Genomic DNA, 25,519 nt, shown 5'->3' with positions numbered 1-25,519 from the left:
GTAAATTAAATGCTGAGAAAAAGCAGGACATTAATTTTCTCATTAATTATTTCTTAAATGGCAGTTACTTACTATCTGATCTATGAGAATTTGTCTGTGAATTATATTACAAAACATTTTATAAAACTGTGTTTTTCTTCCTGTAGAACTATTTATTATTTAAATATTCTAAGGAAATACATCTTCAATATGGAAGCATGTAGTTTTAAATTATCTTTATATCCTAGTAAACATTATTAATGAAAGAACCTTCTGAATTTTCATCGCATTATTTTGTATGAATTAAGTATGTTTACTGAATAACATTTTGAGGTTTTTATAAACATAAGCCACAACATTAAATATGATGAATCATTAATGTAATGTTTTGCATATATCTAGAAGGAACTTTTTCCTTGGTAGACTTCTGTCATTTTTATAGATCTTTCTGATAATTTGTGACTTTATAGTCTTCCATTAATAATTTTCAAGGTTTTTTCTTTTTTTTTTTTTTTGGTTAGGTGATTGTTTTGGCATAGTTTAATATATATCCAAAAAATCAAATGGATTGTAAAAATCTTTTATTTAATAAAATTTTAATGAATTACTTTGTCAAACCTTACTAGAATACTTACTATAGTGTTTAAAAGTAAAAACATATTTAAGGAATTGCTGTGACTACTTGTGTTCTGATTTATTGTTGAAGACATTGTACAATTTTATTGATGCAGGTAATGTACAAACTGGAATATTGCCAGTCAAATATAAGTCACCATAGTAATATACACATTATCCTCAATTTATAATGTTTTTTTTGCTACACAGTTCTCATAGTGCCACAAAACTCCATTTTTTGTTGTGCTGCAGTTACATCCATTCCTAGCAGAGGACTCATACAATGTTATGAACATATATGAATGTTATAATAAAAAAAGTTTTCTCAAGTTCTTATGCTGCCATTAACTGTATAAGAATACTTGCATGTTAATATTCTAATTTTTGAAATTGCACTATGAACATGGTCATTCAATAGACAGGTGTTTTTAAGAAATATAGATTAATTTCAGACATCATGGACAAAATTATTTTCCTAAATAATTTTGCTATTTCTTACTTGGAATGATTTGCATTTTTTCTTATATATCAAGGTAAGAAGAAGTTATTTTAAAATTTTGTTATAATTTTTAATATTAAGCAACCTGTTAAATTTGTTCAATTAAATTATTAATATTACTGTGTGCAGATTTTGGATTCAATGTTGTTGCATTCAAAGCAAGATTTTTTTTATTTCAGACTTAACACATTACTGAGTATAAATAAAGTTTATGTAAATATTTGACGTACTCATGAAATTATGTCACTTCAACATACTCATTAAGTATGTCCATCTTATGTTTTAAATAAATTTATTTATTCCATGTATCTTGGTTAAAAATGTTATCCTATTATAAAACTATTACTTCACAGAATTTAGGCACTAGGTTTAAGCCTAGAAATTTATTAAAAAATAAGGATGTAATTTGTATAATATCGTAATCTGAAGCTTCAACGTGAGCTACTAAAACACAATATTCCATCTTCATGCCCTGCCTGCACCCAGTGTTTCTTTGACTTTCCTCTCTAAATTCCTGTGTAGGTGGCAATTCATTCTATTCCAGATTTTGGTCTTTCCTACGCTTTGTCTCTAGAGCTAATTTTTTCATTCCTTTACCAAGATCTGGATGGTGCAAATTGATTGATTTCTTGTTATGTGTAAATGACTCTATTACTGGAGTTTTGCGTTCCAGTGTTTACTATTATGGAATGTATTACAGAATTATATTAATGTTTGCTTCCTATGTTGAGAGCTGACTAAGCACTGAAAACTATATCCCTTCTCTTCCAGCTTACGAGTTACAGAACTGCCCTGATCCTCCTCCTTTTTTGAATGGATATATAGTCAACTCAGATTACAGTGTGGGTCAGTCAGTATCATTTGAATGCTATCCTGGCTATGTGCTGAGGGGTCAGCCAGTTCTCACATGCCAACACGGAATCAACCGGAATTGGAACTATCATTTCCCCAGATGTGAAGGTAACTTTCTGGTAGTACCCTTGCTTCAGAACTCACAAAAATTTCTGATATTTGTTTACTTGTTTGTGTGCATGTTCGTAATGCAGCTTTTGTTGCACCTTTATCCTAATTTGTAATGTAAGCAGCTAAAGTCCAGATACTACGTGCTTTTATAAATCATAAATATTTTATGAATCATGTTCCTCAGCAGTGATTTATTGTTCCTATTGATATCTGTCATTTGTATTGATTATGAGAACTCGTGATACTGCCAGAAATTATCTTAAGCTCCATGCAAATTTTTTTATCCCTTCTTTTTTCTGATTTGAGGTGAGGGGGGCAGTGTACAATGTAACATAAAAAATTTTCCATTGTAAACCTTTTACTTGGATTTTCATCTAAAAAACTGCAAGTGCAGAAACAAAACTTCTGACATTCATCTAGACCTTTAGAGATTTTGACAGTCTCATATAGAATGTTATGACAAAACTAGTTAGTCATTGTGTGGAAGTGGCATCATAGAAAACCGACCAGCTAAGAAGATATAAAATAAATTTAAATAAATTATTTCCATCATAACAAGATGCTAATGGTGCTACAGGTTTTCACTGAAGAATGTATGTTCAGTATCATTGACACTGATCTTGAAGGATGCTTCCCTACACAAACCACCCAATAGCCTTCAGGTTAGTCAAACCAGAAAAGGCTGTGAGAAATTCAAGAAAGGTCTAACTGAGCTACATCTATCAGTCATGAAAAAAATGTGAAAGAAGGGTCAATCTTTCCACTTCAGGACAAACTGAAGCTAGAAAGAAATTTTCCAGTGGCGCAGGTTGACGTAGTGTTTTCTACTTTGGATTCTTCTGTGCATTCTTATTAGACGTGGAGGGTTGAATATTGTCAGAAGCAAAAATACACTAGATGGACTGGAGGTTTGCTTCAGCACTGCAATTCCTTGCTTCCCAAATGAGGATTTTAGTACTGTGAATAATAACTTCAAATTATTTTCCTATTATTTCTGAGTCAGGTGTTCTTGTACAGCTTAACTGTATTGCTGTGCAGTGTGAACATGTGTTTTATACATGTACTTGGGAAGGGATGCTTGTATTACTTCCTTATGTTGTCATTTAGATTCAATGTCACGAGAATCGATAAAATTTAAGTTCTAGTTCCGTAATTGTTAATGCAAATTACCATAAATTTCTCAGAAATCTAGTAAATATATAGAGGAGGTTGAGTGTGTTGTGTATTTCTTGGAATGCAAAAGGTTTACAAGGAAGTAATAAAGTTTAAAATGAGTTTTCTGGATGAAAGTTTCCACAGATACAAATCTCTGTCCATCTGAGACTTGTTAAAGCATAAAAACAATTACAAAACTCCAATTTTCTGTATTTTTTAAAATACTATTGATATTATTATTATTATTATTATTATTTGAATTATCTTTTAATTTCTTGTTCATTTTAATTTAGACTATATTTTATCACATTATTGCTTAGAAATTATAGAAGTCTGACAGGCTCCAAGAGTAAGACATAAATGTGCCATTCTGGCAAAAAGGAAAAGACAATATCTGGACAGAACATTTGGCATTGGAAATGAGAAAGGCCATGCCCCCTGACTTCAGCAGTTCAGTTAGGAAGTAATACATACTTCAACAAATAGGAGTACTGAGTTTTGTTTTATTATCAAATTAAAGAACAGGTTTTATTGGCAGGCACTTATGCTGTTTTGCATTTTTGACAGTAAAGAAGTAGAAGTACTAAAATGATGTTTCCAGTACTGAATGGCTTTAGAAAATTTCTGGCAGATGAGACTGTAACTTTTGTACAATCAGTAGGTACATTTACCGTTAAATGGCTGTCACAATGTGGCTGCTGTTCCCATGCCTTCCTTTTCTTTTTCCTTCGTTGTTTTTTTTCTGGTTTTTTTGTTTGTTTGTTTGTTTGTTTTTTTAATCTGTGCTTCAGAACAGCTGGCAGACAAACAGTTTACACATTTTGCAGAATTATATATTTTAATTTAAGTAAGAAGGAATGCATGCAAATAATTCAAAAACTCTTTTTGACTATTAATTTCTCTTTCAGAAAGAAGAATAAGTAAAAAAATGAAATAACAACATAACCAGTTAATATAATTATTAAATAAATATATTATCTTAGCTAACTACAGTTGGAATTGTAAAACACCTTCTGAGCCTTATGCAGCTCCATTAGTCTACACTGCAATAGGCAATACAAGCATCAGTTATAAAATCATACCTCCCAAAGAAAAAAGAGTGGACAGGAATAAAAAAAATTTAGTTCTTTGTGAGAGTAGGGCATACTATGTGATAATGCATCACATCTTTGTCAAAGTGGGTGGTTATAGCTCATAATGATTTTTTTATTTTTAAATTTTTTTTCCAACTATTTTACCACTGGCATATTTAGATTAAAGTTATGAAACATCACCTCCCATATCTTTTAACTAAAAGAGTCTGTAACATTCCTTTTAAATTACATGTCTAATCTTATAGAATCATAGAATCTTTTGTGTTGGAAAAGACCTTTAAGGTCATTGAGTTTAACTGTAAACCTAACACTGCCAAATATTGCTCTGAAAGATTCTGTTAAGGCCACTTATTTCTTTCTGTTGACTGTAGTAGGTAACTGCTGTACTTATTTTAAAGAATTCATTCAGCCTAAAACATGGGCTTAACTACTCCAGTTATGTGCTTTTCTTCCCAAGTGTGCTGTATTTAAGTGCCTCCTGAATTAGGCAGTAAATGAATAGGAGGATTGGAGATTTCAATTTTGCACTTAAATGTTTTAAAAGTCCTATTCTAGGTATATAAGACGTTATACTGAATGTGATCTATAGTTCCGTGTGACTTTTTAATTAAAAATTATAGCACTTTACAAAATATTTTTCCATGTATTACATGAATTAATAAGTAATTAATTTTGAGTTCTAAAAGAAAATCATAGATGAGAAAGGACTATTTAAAAAAGATATTTTCATTCAAAGGAGATTGGGTTATGCATTCAAGTTTATCAATGTTTGGAAAGAAAATACAAGGTTATTCATGATAAAACTGTGCTATAAACAAATATGAAATACTTTTCCTCATGTTGAACATATGGTAAAGTTTTACAATATCCATTAAAGAGTGATATATAACTCTGAAGGATGACGGTAGAATATTATTAACATATCTTCCATATTCAGTACAATGCTAGGGTGAAAAGACCAGTTAGAGTTACAGGCAGAATATCAAGTGAGCATAGGGTCTGTCTTGTCTGCAAATAATGATGCCGCTTTCAAAAATGTGGTGAGAAAAAAAATCTGAAGAGCATATGAAAGATATGGAATAATTACTTGATAAAACAACTTCTGTGTAGTCTTTATATGAATATAACTTACTGTACTAAATTATAATATTAGTGTTTTTAGTCCTTCTAAATCTTGCCACTTGATGATACAGGTTTTTAAAACTCATTATGATATCTTCTGCCAGTTAGCTACGATGTGCCTTATTATCTTGTATAAGAAATGAGAAAGAAAATACTTTAAAGGATATAAAAACATAAGAGAATATACGGGTTTTTTTCCCTCTTCCCATTGAGGTTGACCTACACTCTTTGCACTCCTAGAATAAAGACATTTAAGATACCAAATCCATATTCTCCCTATATCCTTTTAGTTTACTAATTAACATTAATTTTAACAAACATTAATTTCTCAGATGCAATTTGAAATGTTTTCAGTGGGAAAACAGTGATTTGCATACGTTCATAGACATCTAAATTCTTAGATTTCTAGGGAAGTTATAATCTCTGTTCTCTTTGAAAATTGCTTTCACACGTATTTTTTAGTGGTTCAATGAAAGTTGTAGTGTTAGCATTGGAGATTTTTCTAGCATATTTCATTCTGTTTATTACTATTTTTATTATTAAACTGTTGACATTTGGGGTAATCCTACTAATATCTTAACAAGATAAACATGGAGCATTTACCTTAAATTGTTGGTCTTTTACAGTATGTATTTTGGGGATCCTGATTTAGTGGTAAATCAGAAATGAGAAGAAGAGTGTATAAATGAAAGTTAAACTGAGAGAATAGATAAGAAAGGTAACCATTATGTCACTCACCTTTAAGAAATAATCATCTAGCCTCCTCAACTGATAAGAAATTAAATCAATATCACAAATCATTCCGTTTCTTTATCCTGGCTTGTAATAAAGCTCTTGATTTTTTATGTAATGAAATTAAAGGCTTTCCTTCATGTTTAATAAGCTGTTTCACCTTTTCTTAAATGAATAAATGCTGTGTGGGATTCCTCCAGGTTTGGAACATCCAGATAAGTTAATCAAAGCAACAGAACTTATCCAGAGTCTCTTTGTTAGCTAGCATTACAGCACTTCAGCATTAGCACTTCAGCATTGAGGGTGACAGAGCAGTGGAACAGGCTGCCCAGGGAGGTTGTGGGGTCTCCTTCCCTGGAGACGTTCAAAACTGCCTGGATGCGTTCCTGTGCCCCCTGCTCTGGGTGTTGCTGCTCAAGCAGGGGGGTTGGACAAGATGATCTCCAGCGGTCCCTTCCAACCCCTACCATTCTGTGATTCTGTGATTAACACTTCAGTAGCACCCTTCCGTAGCCTGTGAAATTTTATGTTCAGGTGCTGCCAAGCAGAATCTTTAACACTAAGTGTTTTTAGAATACTTTAGAAACCTAGGCCCCCAATTTCAAAATTCAACACTTTTTGTTTTTATACTGATCATAGACCTCTTCCTTTCTTCCTTTCTTTCTTATCCTAGGCTAAGCTTTTTGAGTCAGAAGCCTTAGCCTGATTTTGATTTCTTCCACAGGAGTTTTGTGATAATGAATCTGCAGTGACCTATTGTCCCTCTTTTCTCACTTATCAAGATTTGAATGAAATTGGTCAGTTAAAGAATGTATTTTAAAAATCCTCATTAATGCTTTAATAATTTATTTTAATAATTTTAAAATATTAATTGCAAATGGATAGCAGTGTTGTAATGGAATGTAGAACTCTATATTAGACAACTAAAAGAGTATTTCATCTGCAAAAAGTGAACATTAGATTAGTTTAGCAGCAATCTGTATATGATAATCTTAAAGGCATAACAAAAAATGGCATTTCCTATTATTATAGTGACAGCTATATAGATAGGATAAATAGGAACAGAAGACTAGGTAAAAGTTGCAAAAAGGAATTTTAAGTATATCAGATATTTTTATTGTATGATATTATTGATACATGTTATAAAACTACATCAGCTTATCAGCTTGATTTTTAATTTTTTGAGGAATGAAAATATTTTCCATAGTCTAATAAAAAATTCATTAAAAAATATTCTATACCTCTCTCACTTTCAATAATATACTGTTCCTGATTAAAAACAATATTCAGTTAAATTGTGGAAAAGACTTGAATATATCTCTTCTGATGAAAATGTGATAAAGATAAATGGACTCAGGTAATAAACTGGTACACTTTGTAATACTAGTTCCAGTTAGCAATCAGAGGTTAATGGAAAACACAAATAAGTATTCTATATCTAGGACTTTTTTAAAATGTCACATAATTTTTTTGGATTACCTTCCATGACAATTAAATCATATAGAAAAAATAAAACTGCTTTATAACCAGATGTATTTTTCAACCCCAGAGAGATTAAATGCCTGTTTAGATGCTTTCACTTTACATGTGAGAACATCACTGGGTTTCCTCTACTTTGATGGCAGTTAAAAATAACTGTGGTATCGGAAGAGTATGGTTTTTTCTGATCTATCACAAAATGGAAGACATTTGCGGAGCTGTGAAAGGACTTCAGAATAATAGATAATATTCCTGAGTAGTGATATAGACGCAGCATCAAAGGGCATAACAGCCTTGTATCGTTTCTGTTGCTTATTCATTTGTACTCCCTAGAGAAACACATTTCCTAAAAGAGTATTGAAGACACATGAGGTCTACATTAGGAGTGGTTCAGACTTTTATGGTACAAATTAGCATTTTCTTTGTTTTCTTAGAAGAAGTAAGAGTAAAGAAATACTTGTTCTGTTTGAATTAACATGCAGGAAGAGAAAATAATAGTTTATAATGACATATATAATAACCTTTTTCTGTTCCTTCCCCATCCAGACAGTTTTAATTCAGTAGTTTTATCTTCATTTCCTAACTTAAAGAAGTCATTCCTGTCTTTTCTGTTACTGACATGTCTGTAATTCAGAATCTATGTAGCTATGATTTCTGATGAAAGAGCATGTTTCATAGTGTTTTGGCAGAGCATACAGAGTTTTCTCAGTCTGTCAGGTAGCACACTACTTGCTTTGTAGAAAATTAATTTCTGTACATTAAAGCTCAGTCTAGCACTGCTGAAAGAATTAAGATGACATATAAATGTTTTTGCAATAAGGAAAACAAATGGTTATAAGGTCTCTGTTGGAATTTGGCAGTGGGTCTGAAAGGGAAAACAATGGGAAAATTAAATCATCTTTGTAGCTATGGCCAGTAGTCTTAGAAGTTCAGATCAAAACCTTTCTACAGAAGATTGCACATGCTTCAGAAGGCTGAGATAAATGAGATCTGGTAGTCGCTCACAAAATAGACTTGACAGTGCTTCAGAGGAAAAGGTTGGGCTGTCTGTGCAGTTGTCCCATGGAAATCTGGCAATGTATATCTTACCCGTAAATGATTCATTAAAAAAATTTATGAATATTTGTGTGTAAGATATGGAAAATAGGTCTGTAATTCCAGAATATTGAAGACATCTAGTATTTCTGTTTGCTCTCTTCAGGTAATAAAATCATCATGACAGCATCTGTTCTATTATTATCTTTAAGTGTTCTTGCTTTTCTACAGTTGCCAAAATATATTGGTAAGAATTTGTTGCATCCAAACTACGAAATAGGTTGCCTGAATCCCCACCAGTCAAGAGGCAAGAGGAACACGCCATAGATGCAAAGCCATGGTTTTAGTGCCAGTCCAAAGAAAATCTTAAGAGTCTAATCAAAAAATTATTATTAGTCCATTTACAGTGCTACTAACATTTACAGTTAGGTAATGATAGAATGATATACAGACAAACATCTAATATCTACCCCTTTCTCTGATGTACATTTACTCTTCCAGTGTCTATACAGTCTTAAGGTCAATGGTCTCACTCTGGGAGAAGGGCTACAAGAAGTTCATTCTATACAGAAAACCTATTTATTATCACTATCTTTTATTAATAATTATATATTTCTATGTAATATTGTGTTACATCACACAGTTCTACAAAGCCAAAATAAAGCAGTAAGTAGTTACTTGATCATTGAATAATTGCCATTACAAGTTAAAAAAAGTCTCTGACTTCCTGAACAAGTCAGAAAAAACCTGACAGGGTCTGTGGCCTGTTTTGTTAGCTTAACACAAAGTCTGTGGCCTATTATTAGCGGTGCACCACTATATTTAATGGGCTATATGGCTAAGGTTTTGCTTGTTAGGAGTTTTTTATTCTTTCCATATCTTTTCTGTATTCCATTATTTCATTGGATTCATAGTAGTAATAGAGAAAAGTTCAGTACCCTTTCAATCTTCTCATATGGACTAAGGCAAATATCAAAGTGAAGGTCTATCTCAAAAATACGAAACAGTATATTTTGTTTGTCTCCTGGCATTAAAAATCCCCTGCTTCCATGTTCTGAATAATCATAGTCTGATATTTTTAGCCACCTACTGTACTGTTACCAATTTTTCATATATTAATATTTCCTAACAAGACCAAAGATATAGTATGAATTTCTGATTTAATTAGGTAGACTAGCTGGCACTTGATAGTGCTGTTTTTATAAACATTTGAACCTAAGTCCTAAACTAGAAGTCCTAAACTGACGGAATTTCTCCAGGCTAGTTGTAGAGTTCCCTCCCTTCATGCTAAAGAAAAGTTGTGTGTATAAACAAAAGTTGTGGGTTTGGTTTGGTTGGGTTGGGTTGGGTTTTTTGGCTGGTGAGTAATATTAGGGCCATCAGTAGACAGGGAAAATAATAATTTTAAAAAGCTGGTAAATGACAACATTGTGGCTGGAAGCTTGCCCTGCTAAGAAATCTCACAGAAGATCTCTGTTAGTCTTGTGAAAGAGTGAATGTATTGGTGTATATATGCTGTGAACAACTGTGGAAATTCATACAACAAAGGGGTTAAATAGTTATCAATCAGATTCTAGTATAGACGTGTTGAATGGAGAGGAGATAAGCAGAATGCACAGATGGAAAACTGTAGTATGGCACTGGAGAATTGCCTGAACAGAGCAAGGATATGCATGCTTTTGGAAGCCATCCCCGACCTAAATCATATTCTCCACTGTGTAGCAGGTGATTTAAGATGTATTAAAGAGCTTAATTTGTATATGGGAGAAAATTAGATTAATTTCTGCTCACAGGATCATAGTAGACACTTGTCATGTAGTCATGCTCTAAGACTTCACTCCTGTGCAATCAGGTTGTCCTAGTGATACACCATAGCTGTCTTTGCATGACACATGTAGCCATCAATAAATTACTAACTAGGTTCGGACACCTTTGGGTGGATGCTTAAAGATGTTTACTGTCCTTCCATGCACAATGTTGTATCTGGAATTAGGTATGAATTGGTAAGGGAGCATATAGTAGGGTATTCATATGTTTGTAAATCAGCCTGTAGTCTACTGTTAACATTTGAAAGTTTAGAAGACTTGGTTGTATATTTTTCTGTTTCAAAAGTCCGTGTTTCTTCATACCTATCATTCAAAGTGCAGTGTAAGAACTTCATTAATTTAGTGATCTGTTTTTTCAAACTAAAGCTGCTTTTGTCTTCTGTGAAATATAGCCTGTTATTTCTGCTTAATTTTCTGTCTCCTGTGATTTTTAAGGATCTTTGGAGAAAGCCCAGTATCAGCTGTGTGTATTGCTTATTCTATTAGAGTTTTGTTATCTGTGACACTTTTTTTTTCTGAGGCATTTATTGATCTGTCATGTCTGTGCTGAGATACAACCAATCTGCATTCTTTGTAGAGTATTAGGGAATAATGGAGGCAACGTAAAAAATGTATGCAATCATTGACAACATGAATAAATCTGTCAAAAATATAATAAACTAAAAAAAATATTTAAGTATAAAACTTTATCAAAAAATCCTATCTCTTAACTAGAACTTAAAGAATTTTCCACTTGTCATTATATTAGTGTCAGGAAGTGTATTTCACTGTAGTAAGCATACTTGTCAAAGCAGACTTTTAGCTGTAAACATGGAGTACTGTGGAGACAATAGACTAGATTTTTGAGACCAGGCAATCTGAGCATGGCATAAATGTAGGGGATTAGGGAACAGTAAAAAATGGGCTCAAGAAACATTTCCATTATAGAACGATCAGAGCTGACAGACAGTGCCAGCTGCCCTTGGCCTGTACATGCAACTAGGAATCCAACAGATAGAACCAACCCTTCATTTTCCTTATCTTGTTTCCTCTGTTGGGCACTAAAAGGTTATATTTCAGGAGCAGATGCTGATCTGTTCTAAGATAAGATGTGCTGAATGCATCATACTAGCTAGTACTGATATGGATGAAGAAAGTGAAGTGGTTAAAGCCTCCTTGACCTAGCCTAGAAATCCAATGATTGCTAAACAGATTTCTCCAAAAAGGGCTGCTCGTCAACTAGCCAGATGATCCTTCTAGCCCAATGGTATAGCAACTTTAAACCATATGGGATATGTGACATACTTCTGCACTTCTCAGTCCTTCTTCCTTTTTCCGTTTTCTTTTTTCCCCTTTTCCCCTTTTCACCTTTTTCCATCACTTGGTGAAAGATGCAAAAGAAATGAAGAAGGTCTGAAGGAGCATCATAGGAACCCTGACAATAATAATATAAGCTTTATGGTAAGGGCTAATGAAAAAAGTTCTAGAGCTAGAGTGAGCGTCCACAGAGGAGATTAAAGTCTCACTCTAATGAGTGAGACTCATTAGTCTGCACTAATGGACGTATGTCTACTCAGATCCATGCTTGCATACATAATCAGTCAGTTCCCCAAATCTGAGACTCAAAAGAGAGCACATTATTACATATTTGTGTAATACATAATTTGTGTATTACATATTTGTGTCCAAAGAAGGGCACTGAAGCTGGTGAAGGTTTTGGAGAGCAGGTCTTATGAGGAGAGGCTGAGGGAGCTGGGGTAGTTCAGTCTGGAGAAGAGGCTGAGGGGAGACCTTATTGCTCTCTACAGCTACCTGAAAGGAGGTTGTAGCGAGGTGGTTGTCGGTCTCCTCCCAGGTCACTAGCAACAGAATGAGACAAAATGTCTTCAAGCTGTGTCAGGGGAGGTTTAGGTTGGGTATTAGGAAAAATGTCTTTACTGAAAGAATGGTCAGGCATTGGAAGAGGCTGCCCAGAGAGGTGGTGGAGTCATTAACCCTGGAGGTATTTAAAAGATGTGTAGATGTGGCACTTCAGGGCATGGTTTGGGAGACATGGTAGTGTTGGGCTGACAGGTCGACTTGATGATCCTAGAGTTCTTTTCCAACCTTAATTATTCTATGATTTTCTACCATTGAATTAAATCAACCACCTTTTCATGGCATTGATTTACCTACAGATTTCATTCAGCAAGTGTATGCTAATTTGTATCTGTGTCTTCATTTTGCTTGTCGTAAGAACAATCAGCACACAAACTGCAACTGAAATACCATTACACATGTCTAAAAACTGTCAGAAATACAGTGCCGTGGTATTTGGGGGTAGTGGAAGAACAACCAGCCTTTATTTTTTCAGAATTGTGTTCCAGTTCAGTTAGAGTTCTGTCATATGGAAACATGAAAACTTTGTTTGCTTGTTTATTCATTTCTTAATCTTGAATGGAAGCATAAGGTGCCCCTTTTTAAATATGTGGTGATTTAGTTTTGAGAATTCTCTATAAAAGCAATATTCCCAGTAGATTTGGATGGATTTTAAGAAATAAAATCTGAAAGACATAAAGATAAATTATTTCTTAGAAATATCTATATTTTCTGTCTCTGAGAAGCAACCAACCAAGGGAAAATGCTCTCTGTAAGACCTAGATTGTCTTGTCCTGCAGAGCTTTTAGAATTTGCTATTCCATTAGAATTTTGATATTCCATTTGTAATACGAAAAAGTATGTTTCTCCTATTAATTTTTCATCTGTTTTCTTTTCAGCTCCTTGTGGTTATAATGTAACTGCTCAGAATGGTACAGTTTATTCCCCAGGATTTCCAGATGAATACCCAAATTCCAAGGACTGTACTTGGTTAATTATTGTGCCTCCAGGCCATGGGATTTATATCAACTTTACCTTACTCCAAACGGAACCTGTGAATGACTACATTGCCGTTTGGTATGCAATTTTTTAAAACAGAAGTGATTTTTTCTGTTTGATTTATCAGATCTCACTGTCCCAAGCTACAGCTTTTGCTTAGTATTGCTTTTCAGGTCATCATATGTGCTGAAGAACAGCATAAAACAAGTTCTGCAATTATATGAGAAAAAAAATTATTATATATCACAGTCTGAACTCTTTAAGAAGACTTCGAAAAGTACTTTGAAACCCAAATTTACTTATCAATCAGATCTTTGAGCTCTCTGTTTTCTGAGGCCATGTGATATCAGAGTCACGTAATAAACTGCATTATATTGAATTATGTGTACCATGAACATATGAGGCAAAACATATTGGTTGTGACACAACTTTTTGACATCTTTGGGCATTAACTAATTTATGCCTTAATTAAGATTTTCTGAAATTTCCTTAGTATCTTAATATGGGTGACAGACATACTCTATTTCTCAAGCCAGGATTTCAGCCCTTGTACCTCTATGTCTTTAAGCCTCATATCGCATGTTCTCCATCTCTCAACTTGAGTTTCTTACCCCCTTAACCCATCTCAACTTTGTGTCCTCAGCTGGAGGAAGAGGTGCCAGGGCTGTTTAAATTCTTGCATAAGTATTTACTGCACTGAAGGGCAGGCATAGATGATGCTGAAGTTGTTACATACATATCTCATCCTGGCTAGCTATGGTCCTTACCCCATATAATGTGCAAAGTGACTTATCTCATATATTCTACAGATAGTTCCACAAAAGGACAGTTTGCACAGAATATAGGATGTAACTTACTCCTCTCTGAGTCAGTTGCTCCAGTCTCTCAGCTAGTCCACTATTCCTGTACTTTTTGTGGTCTGGGATGAGTTTTTTCCAGACAGCAATACTGAAGCCTGTATAATACAGGGAAAATCCAGTCTGATTATAGATATGCATAACTTTTTATGAACTGCCATTTGGCTACTTCTGGTATTTGCATTGCCTACAAATCCAAGTCTAAAATGCATCATAGGTTGTTTTCTCTGGTACGTTAAAAAAAAAAAAAAATATATATATATATAAAAAACCACTGGTAAAGATCTAACTGTACCAATGACTTCTCTTTTTGCCTAAGCAAATAAAGTCCTAAAATTGTGTCAGCTTTCTGAACAAGTCTGGCTGAAGTATGTGCTGAATTCCTGAATTGTTATATTCTTTCAATAAAGTTTTTAACACAACTATTTTAAAGCTTAGTTCTCTTACTTCCCATTTGCCCATGAATTACAAGCATGCTTTCCTTAAAGTTATTTTCTGAGGTATCAGCAATGGATAGCTCCTGAATTTGCTGGGAGGAGGTTGTTTAGTGTAATTTTGTTTAGGTCATTCATGTATGTGTCATTAACTTCTGTACGAAAAGACAAATCTTAGTATCAAAGCTTCCCCCCCCCACCCTGGGAATCAGACTTTTAAAATTAAAACCTAAGTAAATTATCAAGGTCCTATTCAGTATTCATTACTTTCATTCTTGTTTTCAAGGCAGCAGGAAGAAGAAAATACATTTTTATACCAAGTCACTTATAGTTTATTTTTTCTTGTCATCACTAATACCAGAATACAAATTTGAAACCTGAATAATCCTTAAAAACTGTAGAAGAGGAAAATAATTAATTTAAATTACATTTTATTTAAAAAAAATTGTACAATTTATACACAACATACATTCTTTTAAAACTTGTACCAGAGTTTTTTTCTATGGTGGATTTTTTTTCATTAACAGTTTATCTTGATAGGTTTGAGATAGACAAAAATTAGTTAATGCTTGGATTTTACCAATGCAAATGAGGTGAACAAGTATCTGTCTGATTTAAAGACTGAAAAGTCAAAAGCTAACAGCTTTCAGGGAGCTTCTAGGTGATCTCTAGCCTTCTGAAGTACATATCACAAAAGCTTTTTTATTCGGTTTAGATTCAGTACATGTAATATATGAGATGACCAGAAGTAAGTGTTGCAGAGCTCAAAAAATTCTTCTGTGATAAAAACAGGAGGTTTTGTTTATTTATTAACTCTGCCTGTTCAGGCCTGAATGTTCTATATGATAATACTGAAAATTAATGCAGCCTGATGTACTGGAGTATATTTCTCTTTGGGTGTCTATCCTACTGTTCAGAAACACAAAACATTTTTTATCCATGTTTTTTTTCCCTTTTTTATTTTTCCTTAGGACATATCTCTGAGTCTTTAAAATAAATTTAAATAGCAAGAATAACTTGCAACTTCCACACCTCTGTATGTGTTAGTCATAAGTAAGGACTTGCAGGACCTGGGTCAAAATATATTAGAAATATTATAAGATTACAAGAGTTTCTTGGATTTTTTTCTTTCAGTTGATGTGTACATGAGAATTTTTGGCAGGAACATACAGAGAAAATTTCAGTCAGCTGACAATTTTTTTTTCCCATGGAGACATAAAAGTTATTGTAAAGTAGTCCTGCTCTCTCAAAACATATTAGGCTTTGAAGTTAGAAAGAGTATTCTGTGTTGCTAGAAATGAAAAGAAAGCAAATTTGTTCTGAATCATTAGGAAAACCATTTTTTACAAAAATTGAACCTGCTCCACAGAGAAAAGAGGCTGTTAATTTAAATGTTAAGTAAAGTACAGTATTTCTTCAGCTGATTTTTATGTTACTCTTCCTAGGGATGGTCCTGACCATAATTCGCCTCAGCTGGGAGTTTTCAGTGGGAACACAGCTCTGGAAACAGCTTACAGTTCCACCAATCAAGTCCTCCTCAAATTTCACAGTGATTTTTCAACGGGAGGATTCTTTGTCCTCAATTTTCATGGTCAGTTAGCTTTATATCATTAACATCTAATTAGCACAATCAATAAGTGAAATTTAAAAATATTTCTTAACTTTGTGATGTACTCAATGATCTTAAATAAATTTACCATGATTCGTGGGTTTGCTGCTTTTTTAAAATAACAGTACAAATTAGTTTTTAAAATCCTGCATTAAAAAATTCTTAAGAACGTTCATTTGTGTCTTTGAATAAAATTGTTCTATCTGTAATGTTAAGATATCTAATACTGAGCTTTTACTTTTTAATTATTTTGGCACATTGATTAGTTATCTTGCTTTTAACCTTCTGTAATAAAATTCACCAGCTGACTTATCCTAGGGCACATAGTGTGGGAGGGTTGAACAACAGCTTTAAGTCTGATATCCAGCAAAAAAGTTACAGTCCGGGCTACATGACATGAAAATTAGGCATTCTAGAATTCTAGTTCTAATTCTGATTAACTCACCCAAATTTTGTATATTAAATGGAAGATTGTTAACCTTCTGGTCTGTAATTCAAATAGATAGGGTGATTTAATTCACAATGACAGGAGGAAATCCCACAGAAAGACAGAATGTATCTATTTGCATGGGGAAGTCTTCACGAAACTAGTACTCAAGAGTCTGAAAAGTTTTTCTTGTCTGTGGTTTTCTCCTAAAAGAAGGGCGTGATATATGGTAACCTAAAACACTTACCTGAGAAGCAAAAAACGAAGTACCTGGCTTTAGTCATCAGGCAGAAAACATATAGCTCCCACGTAGTGTCTGAGAAGCAGGCTACAGGGAATAGTCAGTGAGAGCGTTTTCCAGCCTTAAATTGAAAGTACATAAGCATGTAGTCAGTATTTCAGGGTTTACGACTTCAGATGATAAAAAGGCAAGGTACATAGTCTATTACAGTACATAGTGCATTACCCTAACAAGGGAAAAAAAGAATCTGCTTCTTTTTCCCTGCACTGTTTCTTTATTTTGCATAATAATATTTTGCATAATGTCCCATGGGTGGACAACGTGAACAGTGTACATGCTTTTAATTGCTTTAATTGCATTCAATCTGCAATGGAGATACCACAAGAAAGATATTGCAGAAAATCCTGCAAACTGGGCTTCTTGGAGACTAAATTGAAGGGATTCCCATTTTTTGAGCCCGCATACTGGGAGACAGATGTCTTGCTTAGGTGAACACAAAGGCCTTACTGGACATGCGTAGAAGTACAATATTAAGTTCTTGGAAAATGTTATTTCTGGAAACAAGAATAGTGTATATTTCTTACATACTTGCTGTTACAAGTGCCTAAGCAGGTTGCAAAGCTTTTTTTCTCAGGTGTTCTCTAGAAAAAACTAGTGCTATTAGGAATACATAATAATAATTATATGTATGTGTTCATATATATATATATGGCAGAAACACCATACAAATACAGAAGTACATAGGAAAGCATGTATGCTTTCTCCTCCCTTTTCTTGGAAGCTCTCTATGGATAAAAAAACTGAAACTCTCCATGTTTTGGTTTTTTGATTTTTTTTCCCTCCTTGTACAATTGCTTTACAGGATGAGTTATAGAAGCTTATGTGGAAGATAAGGGCTGATTCCTATATTTTATGTTTCTTTTACTTCTCAAAAATGACAAGTGGATAGGACTAGCAAGTTACTAGGAGAATTTGTATTCTTTACTGTGATTTAGCTCCATGAAAAGGAGAGTTTTTCTATACTATGTGCATTCTGATCACAATCTTAAATCTCTCCTTTGGATTTTTTATCCAGAAATGGCTTCTTCAGCTGCTCTAGGCATTCTATTCCATTTTAGAAACATGGCAGTCATTGTACTAGTCACCTTCCTTATGAGATTGTTCACAATTTATTGAAACAGATTTGAAGAGTAGAGATTTTGTTTTAAAAGCATTGTGTAACTTATTAAATAATGTTATTATTATTACTGCTACTACTGCTGCTGCTGTTTCTTCTTAAAGTAAATACATAAACCTGTATCCTGAGAAAGACTAACTCCAAGTATGCTTAAATTAAGAATGAATATGACAGGTCAGGTATGTGACAGGTAATTACAGATTTTCCAGGAAATCTAAGTGATCTGTGATTTATAGCCATTAGCCCTATCACATGATGCAAAGGCAGCCACATGAAACAGCAGCCTTGTAGCTGCAAAAACCTCATCATAAACATCACAACTGCATCCAATCCTACAATGGATCTATAACTATCCAGGCAGTGTGGTATACAATATATATAGCATATTTTTAGATAATATGTAATGTCATGACATTTAATTTGGAAAATGTTGTAACTGAGAGACCATTAGGTTCAGTGCAGCTTTGGTAATTTGGGAAGTGTGAATAGGAAATTAGTTTTCTGTAAAATAATTCTTAACACACCAGTGTTTAATCCTTTTTCTACTTAAATTAACAGCTTATCAGCTGAAGAAGTGCCAGCCTCCACCCACAGTTCCACATGCGGATTTGTTTACAGAAGATGATGACTTTGAAATAGGTGAAAAAATAGTACCTCCTTTTCTTTCTTACGTTTTCACTTGAATTCTGATTAAACTAAACTATCAATGTATTTCATCTTCCACCTGAGATTTTGGTATACTTCTGTTTGCGGGTTTTTTTGGGTTTAACTTTCATGTTAATAATTTTTTCAGGAGATTTTGTGAAGTACAAGTGCCATCCTGGTTTCACCCTTGTTGGACAAGATATATTAACATGCAAACTGAATGCACAGTTGCAGTTTGAAGGAACCTCTCCATTCTGTGAAGGTAAATATGTGCTTGCATGGTCTGCATATCATTAGTATTCCTCTGTTTTTATTTTCATATATATTAAACATCAAATTTTTGGGCACTGTGGTTTCATTCAAGTTTAAAAGAAGTTTCGTTTTATTTCTTCAATATCTAACAAGTGTACACGCTTTCAAATTGTTCCCTAATGCGTTTCCACAGACATTCATTTCTTTAGAATCAAAGGACAAGTGGCTTTAACTGTTTAATTACAAAATTAACGAAACACTGATTTCCAAAATTAATTTAAATTATTTAACTTTGTTTCCTATCAAACCACAGATTTCTTTTTACCCATGAAGAGATTTAAATGTCTGTATTTAAATTAAGCTTTCAAAGTAAAATAAGAAATTATTGTCTCTGCTTTCACAAATATTGACATTATATAACAAAGTCACATGAAAAATGTGGTGTTCTAAAATAATATGTGGCAAACTTAAATTCATAGAAGCACTAAAAATCTTTCAACTATTCATACTATGTTTATAATTACAGTATTTCAAACAATGGATTAAAAAATGTAATATAAATAATGTTTAAGTGTGCATTCATAGACAATTTGCTCATCTTCATGGAAAAGAAGTATATCTTGGAGATTTGTACGCAGACATCCAAAGTATGTTTTTCAAGAGATGCTGTTAGTTATTTTTTCTTTAGTTTGGTTTAGTTTGTTACATAGTGGACAGCAAAAAGATTTTGAAATGTTGAAAAAGTGACAGAGAAAGCATCTGTAGAATTTTGTCCTGAAGTTCCTCAATTTTTGGGGGGGGAAAAAGTTACTGATGAGATGCCATCATCAGAACAGTGATCAGAAGTTCTCATATTCATAATATATTAACTGAGATTAGCTAGCTTCGATCTATAATATGTAATTATGGATGAAACATCTTCCATATCATGAAGTAAGAACATCCATATGCACAACAAGTAACACTGGAAGCACAGCAATTATTGTGACACTTTATTAATAGCTGTATGTGTACCTTTCTTCCTCTTGCCCTGGTTCTCTATTTCGATGACTTAAAAATTAATAAAGGGTTCATAGTACAAGCTGCACTAGTTTCTTAATGCCATTATATATTTGATGCATCTGTAAGTAATTTGTCCATATGACTACCCATGCCAGAGAAAGTTTTTGCTCCTTCTGTTTGTTGACTTGTGCATACAATAATCTGAGATCTGTCATAAATTCAGAGACAGTGACACCATGTCCCTGTTTCAGGTGGAAAAAATTCAGTATTAATTTCAGGACCCTCATCATAAAGTATGCAAAAGTAATGAGAAAATTTTATATTTCTGTCTGTTTCTTGGTCAAATAACTCAGTCCGTACTGATGTTTGATTTATTTTCCAATCAGTGTATTTTAATAAGATGACTGTACTGCAAATCCAGCTTTCAATTTTAAGCTAACAATTTATTGTGAGTTAACCCCATCTGGCAACTAAGCACCACACAACCGCTCACTCACTCCCCTCTGGTAGAATGGGGGAGAGAATTAGAAGAGTAGAAGTAAGAAAACTCTTGGCTAGAGATAAAGACAGTTTAATACGTAAAACAAAAGCCGCACATAGAAGCAAAGCAAAACAAGGTTTTAATTCAGTGCTCTCCATGGGCAGGCAGGTGTTCAGCCATCTCTAGGAAAACAGGGCTCCATCATACTTAACAGCTTCTTGGGAAGACAAACACCATCACTCCAAAAATCCACCCCTTCCTTCTCCCTCCCCCAGCTTTATATGCTCAGCATGACGTCATATGGTGTGGGATATCCCTTGGGTCAGTTGGGGTCAGCTGTCCCAGCTGTGTCCCCTCCAAGCTTCTAGTGCTCCCCCCAGCCTGCTCGCTGGTGGGGTGGGGTGAGGGACAGAAAAGGTCTTGACCCTATGTAAGCACTGCTGAGCAATAACTAAACATCCCTGTATTATCGACACTGTTTCCAGCACAAATCCAAAATACAGCCCCATACCAGGTGCTCTGAAGAAAATTAGCTCTACCCCAGCCAAAACCATCACATTCTCTAAAGAAGCAACTTAGGAGCTTCTGATAATGATTAGCCATCTGCTAAGTTTATTTCCAAAAAGTCTTTCAGATGCTGTGGAAACTAGTCACTTTCACTCATGGTAGCAACACTTCTTTCTTTGCAGACCAGAAATCCCATATACCAGGCCATATACCCAATGATCTGTCTCTGGCACTGGCCAGTAATTATTTTCTAGTGAACAACATAAGATCATTGCAAGCATGCAGTTAATTAAGGCCTTCACCCAACTGCAGCTAAGCCACTCTTAAGCTAGCAATGTTCTTTGTATTTTGAAACTTGTAGGGCTGTTTCTTCAGTGGGTTTATTCAGTCCCATTTTGAAGCCATGTAAATGCTCTGAAACCAAAAGTTTTGTGCAAGCAAGTTGCACAATTTATGTAATACATGAAGATGTTTCTCTGCTTTGAACTTGACACCTGCTGTTTTGATTTCATGTCCTCTAGTTCCTATGGGGGAAGAAACAGTAACAGGTTGTTCCCTATTCACCCTATTTATGGCACGATTTTATAAACCAGAAGATATTTCATAACTTTAATCATTCTTGTCATCCTTCCCAATACCTTTTCCAATTCTACTGTATTTCTTTTGAGGTGATGCAGTATAGAACTGCATTTATACAACACTATTTGATCCTGATAGACTTGGAAAAAAATGCTACTTGCTATATAGTTTACATATTGTATTTCAAACTAATTTTTGGACTCCCTTCTTTTGTTTCTGCATTATACCTGTAGTTTAAAATTGTATGGATTGTCCTTATTTTGATCAGCTTCACATTTTTTAAAGATGCTAGAAAACTTTTCATCCTCCTGAGCTGTGCCACTATGTTGTAGTAGGCAAGAAATATATTTATATATAGAAGACCAGGTTCTAGGATACTATATACAAGTCTGATGTCATATCTGACAGGTGAGAGAAATCAGTCTCAGTGACCACTTCTACATCATTCTGAATGAATGAACTCCAGAGCAGCTGTAATTGTACCGCACCACGCTTTTCTTACAGCTCCCTTTCCCTTCCTGTCTGCTCTGTCTGAGAGCAGATTTTCTCCTAATGCTTTGGTACTATGAAAACCTGCCAGCTGGTACTGTCTAATATACAGAACCCTAGGCAACCTACAGGACATACTCTCATTATGCATGAATTTATGTTTACCAATAGTTGACTGTGATTTGTGTTTATACACTTGGAGCCTCTGATCTTGCCCTATCCTTATATCCTCTTGCTACTGATTTCTTTCCTTTTTTAACTGCTGCTAGGTTAATGTAGAGATGTAAATTAAAGCATGATAAACACTGCAACAGCAAGAAATATTTCTGTATTTGTCACAAAAAATTGATGTACTAGTAAAACAGCTAATTGGCATTCAGTGAAAGGTAGATAACTCTAATCTGACTGCTCAAAACACTTGAATTAGAGAGGTGGTGTGATAATATTGTCCTAGGGTGATGCTGATATTTATGAATAAAAACAGAAATCAAAGAGGAGACAGTAGTGTTAGAGTTAAGTCAAAAAGCTTAGTCAGGCCTTCCCCAAAACAACTGAATCAGGTGTGTCAAAAAGCCAGGTTAGGTAATCCATTTCCTGAAACTAGGATAGGATGAGTGTGTTACGTCGTCCTGCAGAATTACTTTTCTTGTGTCACTGCCCCGCCACGCTTAATTACATGAAAAGGTGTAACATAAAGATCTTTGTTATTTCCTGTCGATTTTCTGTAAACATTGCCTGTATGTATGAATTTATGCAAGCTAACAAATAACAGTACTTGAAATTTGCATGTGCAACTGTATGATTCAAAATGAATGTAAAATAGATTGCTTATGTTCTCCAATATGCCTAAAGCAGGTTTTTTTATATAATATTTATTCCTTTTATTCCAAACAATTTTATAATAGCTACTTTTAAAATTCATGGGATATACTTATAAATGAATGATAATTAAATATTTTCCAGGGCTCTAGTGTCTAATTCTGTTTTGCAGCTCAGATTTTCTTGACTGGTAAACTTCACATCAATTCCTAAACTTCTTAAATGTGTAGGTAGTTGAATCACCCTGTACCTTAGATGACAGAAGAGGGTCCAGAAGGTATCAAATTTAATACTGAAGAATAGAATGTTAATGTGTTAATTGATTTAAAAACAAAAGAAACAGTGTTAACAGTAGAATATGTATGCCTCAACTGGAGCAATCTGTATGACTTTGTATTTAGGAGTATTCTGTTTTCAAGTACTGTGCTAAAGGTGATAGCTAATATTATAGAACAAAAGGGTCCAAACTGCAAATTTTTGCTTTCACCTGTTTTGTGAATGATACCAGGAAAATAGCACTGTGGAGTTTATTTTTGTTCAATTGATAAGTATCAGTTATTAGCAGTATTGGAAAATGGATTTGCCTTTTTTTTTTTATAGAGCAAGGTGAAGCAGTCTCACTGTCTCAGTATCTCAACTCTATGTCTTTAACCATATGAATCTTGTAAAATGTTCAAGTCTAGCTTCCACCCTAGACATTAAGTCAGGTAATTGGCAGCTAAGCTATACTGGGACAATTTGGTGAATAATTCATTATGGTGGAGAAGAAGAGCCAGCAAAGGCTGCCAAGATTAACGTTGCCAATTTGCCATGTAACACCATGGCACAGCCAGCTCCCAAGCTGCAAAGGAGCACTACACTGCTTTCCCATGCCCCTGAACTACTCCAGAACTGTTCCTCTCATAAGTCCCTGTTGTATGTTCCCTGTGAATGGCTGAGGTTGGAAGGGACCTCTTGTCCAATGGCTTTTAGCTATAGGAAGTGAATCCCGGCCATAGAAAGTGTGAGACCTATAGCTTGCTGTGTAAAATTTGTCCACTTCTACTCTAGCATAGGAGAGGTACTGAGCTATTTACAGCTTAGAAAGACAGAAGTTTCATTTTTACTTGAATTCTATGCCCTAAGAATATGCTGAAGGCGGCCTCACAAGACACTATTTTTGTCTCAGTACCACAGAATATTCCATATCCTCTTTCACCCTTTGCGTTACTATTTGTGCTGATTTGTATTAGAGAGGTGCCTTTTTTTCCACACAAAAAGTACTCCTTCATTTTGGAAATTGTTTTATTAATAAAGTTTGGAAGCACACTAAGTGAATACAATAGAATATATGGAGGAAAGAACTCTTACAGCAATTCTGCATTGATCTGTTTCTTATGTTGCCTACATGTGATTATTTTTTCAAGGAAATTCTCTGACCTTTAAGCTGTTGATTTTTAATATTCACCCACCAAAGAAATGTTCTTAATTACAAAACAACATCGTATTTTTCCTCAATTACAAAAGAGGGGCATGAGGAAACATCTGAAAAAGGCACATTTTCCCCTGTGGTAAATAAAATTAGTTTCAGGTCCCTTCTTAAGAATCAACTGTGAAGAATGGGAAAGCTAGCAGCGGGCAGTAGGTAACTTTTACCTGCTTTTGCAAAAATGGGTTTTTGTTGTTATTTTTTTCAAACCTAGCAAACAAGCTACCTCCTCTTTTTTTCTGCTTCTCTTTTCGTCTCTGATGTCCTTTACAAAAAATTAAAAAAAAAAAAAAATATCTAAGAGCAAAGCAGGTGAAAGAAAAAAGCAGAAGAAGTAATTTCTGTGAGTTTATCTTGTTTTGGGTTTTTTTTAATTCTCCCTGCTGTTTCCTAGTCCTGTCTTTTTCTTTTTGCAGGTCATTCTTACAGTGGCCAATTCTCATCTGGAGCATTTTCAGAGGTTTCTGAGATGCTCACAGTCAAGGTGTCTTGTGCTTTCTTGAGTGTGATTGTCTTTCTTCCTATTCTAAGACATCTTTTCCCAAAGAAAACTAGCAATTTTCACTTCTCTGGATTGGTGACTTTCCTCATTTTTTCACTGCATTTCCTTCCCTGGCTCCATTTCTTTCATATACTTGCAGTGAGTTAGTGAAGAATATCTCAACACTTTATGACAGTGTTCTGTAGATCACTGTAAACTGTTCCCAAGTTTTTCAAAATTTCAAGTTTTGAAATTATTCAAATTTTGAATCTTATTCTTACTTGAAAATCCTCCATCCCAAATTCCAAAAACTTCATATACTACCATAAGTAAATAGAAGTTCATGCAGCCTGTTTTTAAGAAGTTACTTATCATGCACCTCTTTGGAAATGATACCTGAGGGAATTTAGCTGAAAGAGCACCCATATAAAGGGCTGCAATAATAATCTTTTAGATTAACACAACTGTGTACTTTTCTGGAAGAATGTACTATCACACTTTCCATTTTATGAGATCACCTGCCTTCAGTTTTGTCTGGACTGTGTCTCTGTAACATACAGATTTTGTTTGCAGGCCCCAAACCTGAATGACCAGTAAATAATTTGTTCCATGAGTAATTTGCCCAATGGCTATTTCCATAACTGTCTAAGATGCTGAGAAAAAGCAGGCAACAAAAGGCAGTGTATCCTTACCAGCTCTGCTGTTAGTTTTTAGATA

General features: G+C 34.2%; 1 protein-coding gene across 1 annotated transcript in view; it reads left to right on the top strand.

Moving 5' to 3' along the window:
* CSMD1 (CUB and Sushi multiple domains 1) overlaps positions 1-25,519 on the top strand; it is a 1,237,849-nt gene that overhangs the window by 1,095,081 nt on the left and 117,249 nt on the right. Inside the window, exons 42-46 of the mRNA XM_075086937.1 lie at positions 1,865-2,053; positions 13,235-13,412; positions 16,071-16,216; positions 18,638-18,718; positions 18,873-18,986. Coding sequence (XP_074943038.1) covers positions 1,865-2,053; positions 13,235-13,412; positions 16,071-16,216; positions 18,638-18,718; positions 18,873-18,986 — 708 coding nt within the window. The remainder of the gene's footprint in view (positions 1-1,864; positions 2,054-13,234; positions 13,413-16,070; positions 16,217-18,637; positions 18,719-18,872; positions 18,987-25,519) is intronic.

The sequence above is a fragment of the Phalacrocorax aristotelis genome, chromosome 3, assembly GCF_949628215.1.
Source record: "Phalacrocorax aristotelis chromosome 3, bGulAri2.1, whole genome shotgun sequence".
Lineage (NCBI taxonomy): Eukaryota > Metazoa > Chordata > Aves > Suliformes > Phalacrocoracidae > Phalacrocorax > Phalacrocorax aristotelis.
Note: the sequence above shows the minus strand (reverse complement) of the source record. Positions and strands in the feature narration are given on the sequence as shown.